The sequence below is a fragment of the Otolemur garnettii genome, unplaced genomic scaffold (genome assembly GCF_000181295.1).
Source record: "Otolemur garnettii isolate 467f Iridium unplaced genomic scaffold, OtoGar3 scaffold00120, whole genome shotgun sequence".
Lineage (NCBI taxonomy): Eukaryota > Metazoa > Chordata > Mammalia > Primates > Galagidae > Otolemur > Otolemur garnettii.
Window position 1 is genome coordinate 4,458,422 of NW_003852515.1, and position 10,022 is coordinate 4,468,443.

General features: G+C 44.3%; 1 protein-coding gene across 2 annotated transcripts in view; it reads left to right on the top strand.

Annotated features, from left to right (window-relative positions):
* Positions 1 to 1,266: 1,266 nt before the first annotated feature.
* FLT3 (fms related tyrosine kinase 3) overlaps positions 1,267 to 10,022 on the top strand; it is an 80,538-nt gene continuing 71,782 nt past the window's right edge. The window contains exon 1 of one of the 2 annotated variants that reach the window (XM_003797615.1): positions 1,267 to 1,385. In XM_003797615.1, coding sequence (XP_003797663.1) covers positions 1,343 to 1,385 — 43 coding nt within the window. In that variant the 5' untranslated portion in view covers positions 1,267 to 1,342. The remainder of the gene's footprint in view (positions 1,386 to 10,022) is intronic. The other variant, XM_003797616.3, reaches the window with a different exon arrangement.

The following is a 10,022-nucleotide window of genomic DNA, read 5'->3' on the forward strand; positions in this document are numbered from 1 at the left end:
TCTCTTGCCTCTGCCTCCCAAGTAGCTCGTACTACAGGCACCCAACACAACGGCCAGCTGTTTTTTGGTTGCAGCTGTCATTGTTGTTTGGTGGTCCGGGCTGGATTCCAACCCACCAGCTCAGGTGTATGTGGCTGGTGCCTTAGCCGCTTGAGCCACAGGCGCCGACCCTGCTTTCAATTCTTTGGAGTACATCTGTACAAGTGGAATTGCTAGATCACACGGATTTCAATTCTTCCAGAAATTGCTACAGTATTTTCCTTAGTGGCTGCATTAGTGGTAGACATTTCTAAAGTTTCTGTCATGCCCTAAGTGGGAAAAACTGTTGTACTATAGACCACATCTAAGGAAATAGCCAAGAGCAAAAAGCCAATTCTTATGCTTTATTAGAAAATGATTAAAGGAATTAAGAACGTGGAAATCCTAGAACTGGGAGACATCCACCCCTTCATTTACGGTGAGTAAACAGACTCAGAGGACAGGTGGTTGGCGGAGGTCAAAGGGCTAGTTAAGTAAGGGAAGAATCAGAACTGGCGTCCAGAGCTCTCCAATCTTTCTTCAACTTATTGCAAAGAAAATTATTTTCAGCTCAAAAAATTTATGTGATTAAGAACAAGAACCGCCGAGCGGATAATTCAAAACATCCTCTGGGATGTATCTGTGTTTTGTTCTGACTCCCTAACTGCCGTGGCTGACATCGAAATCGGCCTATTTTTCTCAATCCCGCTGCTGACTGAGTCCCGAGCATCCTGGGCATCTCAGGATATGAAGAGAGAGACAAAGAAACCCAGTCCACAATTAAGATCCTCGGGAGGAAAGAGACCCTGTGCTCGCCTGCGCGCTGGCCGGAGCCGTCAGCGTGTGGCGTGGATTCAGCACCCTTCCTGGGGCCTCAAAGAGCCCCGCGCTCAACGAGGGCGGATCGTGGCTCCTTGTGGTCCCCACGCTCCGGATCCGAAGAGAGGGTTCGGGGCAGCAAGGCAGCCAGAGCCGCGGACCCAGTGTAACTTCCCCGGCGGGACCGCGCCCAGTGTCCCCCGCCGCAGTCGGGGAGCCCCAGGCGCCGCTCACCCAGGCTGCGGACCGCCGCGGGCACGTGGGTCGGCTGCAGCGCTGCGACAGGCACCGGCCGCTCGGCTCGGCCCAACCTCTCCGCTCCCGCCTCGGCCCCTGCCTCTGGGGAAGAGGGTTCCTCCCCCCTTCCACTTTGCACCCGTGCAAGGGAATTTGCGGTCGGTGACGTGCATCCTTAAGAGAGCCACCTGCAGCGCGGGGCGCGCCGCTCCGGGCGGCATCGCAGGGCTGGGCCGGCGCGGCCTGGGGACCCCGGGCTCCGGAGGCCATGCCGGCGTTGACGCGCCGCGGCGGCCGGCTGCCGCTGCTCGGTAAGGCCCAGCTCGCCGGCTCTCTGCCCCCCGCGGTCCCCGGCGCGGCCCCTCCGCCCCCACCCCGCTCCAGGGACCCGGGCGCGCGCTTCCTCCAGCCCCGCCGCCGCGCTCCTCCCCGCGCTCGCTCGCTCCATCGCCTCCCGCGCCCCTCCCCTCTTTCGCGCCCTCCCGACTCTACCAGAACTTGCCCACAGCCCGGCTTTTCCCACCCCTCGTCCTCCTCCCTCTTCTCTAACGTCGCTCCGGTGGTCCGGGCCGTGGTCCCGACCGGCGGCCCGGACTCCGCGGGCGGCCTCGCCGAGGTGCTGCGCGGGGTCGGGGGTTCACCGGCCGCCGGCTCGGCCCGGGCGCGCGGGTCCTGGGCTGTAGGTGTGGGTCTGCAGCTGTCAGCTAGGCGCCAGGGGACCTCGTCCCGACCGACCCCTGGATGCTGTAGGTCTTGGGTGGCGTCTTTAACTCTTTTTTTGAGGTTTTGATTTACGGAGCGAGTTCCGAAGGGAAAATGCGCCTGCGTTCTCCCCCAGAGGGAATCATCCCCACTAACGACCCCCACCTCCGCCAAATTTCTCTTAGATCAACGAATAGTTACTTTGGAAAAATTATGTAAACAGGATTTGCATATTAAGATACTAGCTGTCACTTTCTCCTACACTCTCTTTTTATCCTAGCATTAAACCCCAGTGGGTTTTCAAGGACTCCGAGGACTGTCCCCAAATAATCTGCTGGGTAGCACAGTTGTTACTGAAAAAAAGAAAAAAAATTCCTTCCCGATCGGTTCGTGTTAGCTTTGTGGTCGGAAAGATGCGAAGGTTGAGTAGAATTGGATCGGTGGAGAAGGTTCTGGGAGCCCAGGAGCTCGGGTCCCTGCCCTAGGTCTGCAACCTTGCGACCCGCACTCTCCGCTCCGGCCTCCTTTTCTGTCCTGTGAGGGAGTCCGGCTGCGTCCTCTTCAGCTCTGAGATTCAAGGATTCTAACTTGAAGTCTCTGTGGCAAACAGAGAAAAAAATTGCAATATAAATATGTGGGAATTATTTCCAATAGCGTTTGTTACAGATAATTCAGAATTGTAAAGAGAAAGAAATGTAAAATACGGAGGGGTTGGAAAAACACGATTTAAATTTCTTAAACATTTGTCTCTACTAGTTGGTAAATATGTACATTTCAGATGTATAGCACCATATGTTTTTCAGATTCCAGAAATACAAAATGTTAGCTTTTTGTTACAAATGATACTAAGTGGTAAGTGCCTTGTTCAGTAGCATAATAGGCTTTCATTCTTATTTTTTTATTTTTATTTTTTTCATAATAGGCTTTCTAAAGGTATAAACATCAACATTTACAACTTCATTTAAGCTGCATTGAATTCTTTCATATTTGGGAAAGGTCTCAGAAATTTTCATATCTCTCTCTCCACATTTTTCTAAATGAAGTATAATTAGTCTTCATTAAATATGCACATATCTTAAGAGCACAGTTCCATCAGTTTTCTTGTATGGCGCACCCATGTAACTACTATTGAATCAAGATACAGAGCAATTCTAGCTACACTTAGTCAGTACTGACCTCCCCGCCCCCGTCCAGTTAGCCACTACTAACTGACTTTGACTTCTAATACCATAGATTACTTATGCCTGTTTTTGAACTTTATGTAAACCGAATCATCATTATGAAATCTTTTATGTCCAGCTTCTTTTACTCAACATTGTGATGGCAAAAGCCAACTCAACCCTGTTCTCTGTAGCAATGGTTCTTTTCTTGAATTGTGGTGCCGTTCCTTGGTATGAATATACGTTACTGTTTATTTATTTTTTTGAGCCTGTGTCTTGCTCTGTCGCCCACACTGGAGTGCAGTAGCATGTTCACAGCTCACTGCAGCCTCAAACTCTTGGGCTCAAGTGATCCTCCTTCCTCAGCCTCCCAAGTAGCTGGGACTATTGGTGTGCACCACTACATCTGGCTAATAGTTTTTATATTTTGTAAAGACAAGGTCTTGCCGTGTTGCCCAGGATAACCTTGATTGCCTGGCGTCAAGCAATTCTCTTACCTTGGCCTCCCAAAATGTTAGGTTTGTAGGCATGAGCCACCATGGCTGGCCCAACAATTTGTTGTAACTGTTCTATCATTGAAGAACATGTAAGTTGTTTCTGATTTTGTGTAATGAACATTGTTTTGCATAAAAACCCTTTTCTCTTAGGATTATACCCACAAGTAGAATTCCTAGATTAAAAGGGTGGCATATTTAAGGTTTGGTAGATACTGTCAAGTAGTTTTCCGAAGTGGTTGTAGTAGTTTACATCCCCCTAGCGGTGTATAGCAAGCAGTTCCTTACATCTTTGCCAACGGTTAGTATTACAGATTTTATAATTTGGCATTAAATTTTATTTTCTTGAATAAAGAAGAATAAAGTGAGAAGCTATAAAGTGAAGACTTTAAAATGCTCAAAAGTGTTAAATTCCTTGAATTATAATGTGAGATTCCAACTTCCCTTACACCATCAGCACCACTTTTCATGAACAACGGTGAAGCTTCCTAAGTGGTGTTTAAAGAATGTCCTCCCTCATGGCCTTATCTGTATCATGTGCTAAAACTGGGCAGAGAGGGGCATTTCAGTATTTCAAGAATTGTGATACCATATCTCTTACTAGCGTCAGAATAATTGATACTCAGAGCCTTAAATTACTCATTCTTGTAGCTATCTTTTGCCCTTGTTTGTCTTTATTTGCCTTCTTGTGAACTGCTACCCCATGGGAGAATGATTCTAGAAGAGGTGAAGGGAAGGGATGCCAGCAAAGCTAGGTGGGGATAGGATGGGACATCAGACCTGGTCACCTGATGTTGGAGTCCCCTCCAGCCCTAAGAGTCTCGTTTTAATTCTTGCCGTGATATAGGTTTAGATTGGCTATTCATTTCTTCTTAGGTACTTTGTATCTATCTACGAAAAATGATCCTCTTAGATTTAGTTGTGAACTACTTGCCTTCCATTAAAGAATGGATCTACTTTTTGTAACTGAAAAGTCACTTTCAGGCTCGGTGCCAGTAGCACAGTGGTTATGGCACCAGCCACATACACTGAGGGTGGCAGGTTCGGCCTGGGCCAGCTAAACAACTGCAATAAAAACATAGCCAGGCGTTGTGGTGGGTGCCTGTAGTCCCAGCTACTTGGGAGGCTGGCGTAAGAGAATTGCTTCAGCCCAAGAGTTTAAGGTTGCTGTGAGCTGTGATGCCCAGAGAACTCTACTGAGGGCAACATAGTGAGACTCTGTCTCAAAAACAAAGAAAAAGGTCACTTTCAGTAATTCTTAGTTATCAGTAAAGACTTCTTGTTATTGTTGAATTCTTCTATTGATTAACTGAAAAACAAATCAGGCAATGAGATATTAAATGTTGAGGAGGAAGCCTTACCTACCTAATCTATATTCCTCGGCAAGACTTCAGATAAGAAAAATGAAGAGAAAGCATGTATGAAGAGGAAAAAACATTTTTAATTTAATAAACTTTTGTGGTATATCTATTTCTGTGCTAGGCACATGGGGTACAAAGATGAGAGGTGACAGTGGGGGTGATTTATGTAATTTATGTATAAATAACAGTTTTATTCTGTTCAGGAAAAGCATGATAGCATGAAACTTTCTATTAATTAAGCTTTCCAACACAGTTATTTTTTTTCTTTAGAGACAGAGTCTCTTTTGCCCAGTCTGGAGAATAGTGGTGAGATCCCCTCTCACTGTAGCCTCAGAATCCTGGGCTCAAATGATCTTCTACCTCAGCCTCCTAAGTAGCTGGAACTATGGGCCTTACATTTGTAATACTTAAATCACGTTTGACTTCTGTGATTATAAGGGGTGCTCAATGTGACTTGTACTCATCTTTTGTTATTGGTATATTTTGAGTATTATAATTTTAATACAGCTTTTTCCCTTTCTTGAAATCCGCATACGTTTCCTGGCACCCTCTGTATGTGTAGACTAGAAATAGCATGCTTCCATGAAGAAGCGTCAGCCGGGTCAGAATAGGAATCCTCAAGTGACTTAAATGTGCATGTATAGTATGTATTTAATGGTTATGGGAATGAAAATGCTCTTCTATTTAAAGTAAAGGAAATAAACTTTTCCCAAATTACATATGGCTATCTTCTAGGTCTTGAGAAGAAACACTTTCCTCAGTGTTCTTTGACCCCATTCCTGGACTGCGTTTTATCTCCGAAGCCCACAGGGGGGCTTGGCTTGGGCCACACCTCCACAGCTCTTCATGTTTCTCTCATCTTCTCAGAGCGTGACAGAGGCCCCTTATCATTCAGTGCTCAAGATTACAATCTTGCTCGCTCCCCAAATACCCCACCAGGCTGGGCTTAATCTTTGGGCAAAGCTTTGATTTAACAAAAAGGAAATCATCTCAAGAGCATTGTATTTTATCATTTTTCTTAACTTTGAAAGGGATCTTGCAGATAACAGGAATAAGAATTTGGAGAGGGGAAATTGAAGAATGGGAATTGGCTTAATCTGCTTTACTGTTTGCCTACTTAGCTTGGTTTTGCCACTGTGCTCTAGTCTACATTCACGCTGAAGCAGCAAACCCTTATGAATCTTCCACAAGGTGGTTTGTCTGAGGAAAGCCATTTGGTTTTCATCAGGTGATTTTATGATCTTAAGATTTCTTCCCTAACTTCCAAAAAGGCATTAGCCACTTGTCAGGTAGTCACAGTCGAAGAATCTATAAGCTTTATACCTGAGTGACTTAGTTTCACTTACTTAACACTTTCTGTGGCTATATCATCAGTGGTCCTGAATTAATGCAAACTTTTATAGAAGTCCCCGATGATCGTTAATTTGACTCATGCGGTTCTGTTCTATAGGTACCAACACATGTGAAGGAAATTTAAAAATAATATAAAGTACACACAGTGTTCTTTTGTGGCCAGAGGAATTGCATAATATCCTAAAAGAGGAACTATTTTTTTTTTTAGGTTAAACAGTAAAAATATTTTTTACTGTTGTCATTATAAGGTCACTTGGTAGCCAAGAATCCTCCATAGGATTATTTACAGTTTACGCTAAAGCAGGATATTGTCATTATTTCTTTAAAATATTGTGCTTTGATTATAAGATAGTCACTGAATTCAGTCGTCAAATACTTCGCTCTTTGAGTTCTGATTTTCCTAATGGTAGGTATTCTGTTCTTGGAGGCAATGCAGAGAGATATATTAGGACTAACACCACAGTTAGGAAACATGTGCTCTTTAGTCTGGCGGGAAATTTCTCTGTGCTTTAGTTCCTCATTTGTGGAAAGGAGATAAGCAGATACCTTACCCCTTCATGAGATAATACCTATTAGCGCAGCTGCACCCCTTGTTAGACAGATGCTTTGCAGAAAAAGTTATATAAAGTCCGAAGCAGTCGTTGGAGTTTAGAGTCACGAGATGTCGCTCCCTCTCTCTTTTCCACTCTTCTTCCCTCTTTTCCTCCTTTCATAGACACTTTGAGCACTGTCTGTGTCCAGGACATGTGTTGGGTGCTGTACTGTTTCCTACCCTTGAAGAGCTCATGTCTAACGCAGGGGGTGTCCGCAGGAAAAGGTCAGACACATAGAAAGCAGGAAACTTGCAGTGCAATTTTAGAAATACGCACAGAGGGTGAGCCTCTAACCCAGACTCAGAGAATAAGACAGCGCTATTAAGAGATGAAAAGCCAGAGCCAGCCCTGGAAAATCAGTGAGTCTTGACAGAGAGAGGAGCGGGTGAGGACAGGACAGCAAGGAAAAAAGCGGGGAAGTAATAAACATGGAGCAGAGCGAAAAGTAGAATTCCATTCAAACTTGCTGGAACAGTGTAGAATAAAGTCCTCAGGGTTAGAGTAACTAACTATCATTTATAAAGTTGTAACTCACCAAGTGGCTTAAAGGCTGTTCAATGGATAGATTTAAATTGTAATTAACCGAGCAGAATGCATCCCGTGGAAGGAATGTTTGGGTGATGCCGTAAGGAGTTCGGACGCTACCATGTTGTAGACCACGAGTGTCTGAGTGGCTTTCGGGGGTTCGTTACATCTGTGTGCGTGCGCGTGCATGCACGTTAGTTTTGTTTTTTACTTATAGTGGGTTAGTTGCTATCCTCAGATTTTCAAAGGGGTCTGTGACTCAAAAAAGGAAAAGAACCATTGCTGTCGGTTGTGGAGGATTAATGTGCCCTGCTTTGTATTATTTTTGTTTGCTTGTTTTGGGGGGGGTTTGGTTTTGAGACAGGGTCTCCTTCTGTCACCCAGTCTAGAGTGCATTAACGCAGTTATAACTCACTGCAGCCTCGAACTCCTGGGCTCAAGTCATTCTCCTGGCTCAGCCTTCCAAGTAGCCAGGACTACAGGGATGTGCCACCACATCTGGCTACTTGTTTTTTTATTTGTGTAGAGATGAGGGTCTTACTATGTTGCCCAGGTTGTTCTCAAACTCCTGGGCTCAAGCGCTGCTTCTGCTTCAGCCTCCGAAAGAACTGAGGGGATTATAGGCGTGAGCCACTGCACCAGGTCTGATTTGTGTTTTAGAAAGATGATTCTGGGCTCGGTGCCTGTGGCTCAAGCGGCTAAGGTGCCAGCCACATACACCTAAGGTGGCGGGTTCGAATCCAGCCCTGGCCGCCAAACAACAATGATGGCTACAACCAAAAAAAATAGCCGGGGGTTGTGGCGGGTACCTGTGGTCCCAGCTACTTGGGAGGCTGAGACAGGAGACTTGCTTGAGCCCAGGAGTTGGAGGTTGCTGTGAGCTGTGATGCCATGGCACTCTACCCAGGGGGACAGCTTGAGGCTCTGTCTCAAAAAAAAAAAAAAAAGAAAGATAATTTTGTTCCTTAAACATATGCTATTTTGGGCGATGCCTGTGGCTCAAAGGAGTAGGGCGCCGACTCCATATGCTGGAGGTGGCGGGTTCAAACCCAGCCCCGCCCAAAAATAAAAAAAAAAAAAAGTATTCTATTTTGAGAGCTTGTTTCCAATTCCAAAGTTGTCCTCATTGTTCTAAAAGTGTTTGGAACTGGACTGTAATGATTTCGACTAGGCTTTGGAGCAGATTCTTGGGAAAAACTTTAATACTGGATAGTGGCAAATCTTTCTCTGTCCTATTTATTTATTTATTTATTTTGGAGACAGGGTCTCACTTTGTTGCCCAGGCTAGAGTGCTGTGGTGGCAGTGTAGCTCACGGCAATCTCAGACTCTTAGGGTCAAGCAATCCTCCTGCTTCACCCTCCAGAGTAGCTGGGACTAGAGGAATCTGCCACAATACCCCAGCTAATTTTTCTGTTTTTAGAAGAGATTGGGTGGGTCTAGATCTTGTTCAGGCTGGTCTCAGACTCCTGAGCTCAAGTGATTCACCCAGTCTGGCTTCCCAGAGTGCTAGGATTACAGGCGAACACACCAGACCCCACTTGCCTTTTTAAGCCTCAGGTTTATTGAGGTACAGTTTTCATATAGTAAATTTCACCCTCTTAAGTGTGTAGTTTTTTGAGTTTAACTGTTAAATACATCAACTTATAGAACATTTCCAAAAGTTTCTTTATGCCCCTTTGTAATCAACCTCAATCCTTAGCAGCCGGTAATCTCCATTCTGCTGCTATCATTTTTCCTTTCCCAGAATGTCACATAAGTGGATTTTATGATATATAGTCTATGAACCTATTCGTTTCACATAGCATAACTATTTGGGATTTATCCATGTTACGTATTTTCCTTTCTTTTGCTGAGTAATATTCCATTGTATGGATATGCCACAATTTGCTTATCCATTATTTGCTTCCATTTTCTGGTACTTATGAATAAAATAGCTATAAATATTTGAATAGAGGTTTTGGTGTGAGTATTGGTTTTAATTTCTTCGGTGGGTAAATACCTGGGAGTGGTATTGTATTGCAGGATTGTACACTAATTGAATGTTTATAGGAAACTGCTGAACTGTTTTTCAAAGTGATTGTAGCATTTTTCATCTACAGCAACAATGTCTGAGAGTTGTAATTGCTCATCCTCATTGTCAGCATGTGTTATTGTCAGTTTTTTGTTTTTGTCTTTTAACCATTTTAATAGGGATATAGCGATATATCATTGTGGTTTTAATTTACATTTCCTTAATGACTAATAATGCTAAGCATCTTTTCATATGCTTAATTGACATCTTATTTTTTCTTTTAGTGAAGTGCTTCCTAATATTTTTTGCCCAATTTTTAATCGGGTGTTTACTTTCTTATTATTTGGTTTAAAGTATTCTTTGTTTATCATGGATATAAGTTCTTTGTCAGATAGGCTTATTTATTTATTTTTTGAGACAAAGTCTCACTTTATGACCCTCGGTAGAGTGCTGTGGCATCACAGCTCACAGCAACTTTCAATTCTTGGGCTTGAGTGATTCTTTTGCTTCAGCCTCCCAAGTAGCTGGGACTACAGGTGCCCACCACAGTGCCCAGCTGTTTTTTTGTTGTTGTTGTCATTGTTTAGCAAGCCCTGGCCAGGTTTGAACCCACCAGCCTCAGTGTATGTGGGTGGGACCCCAACCACTGAGCATGGGTGCCTCACCTGTCAGGTGTTTAGAAAATTTTTCCTCCAGTTTGAGTCTTGTCTTTTCATTTTCTTTCTTTCCTTTTTTTTTTTTTTTTTTT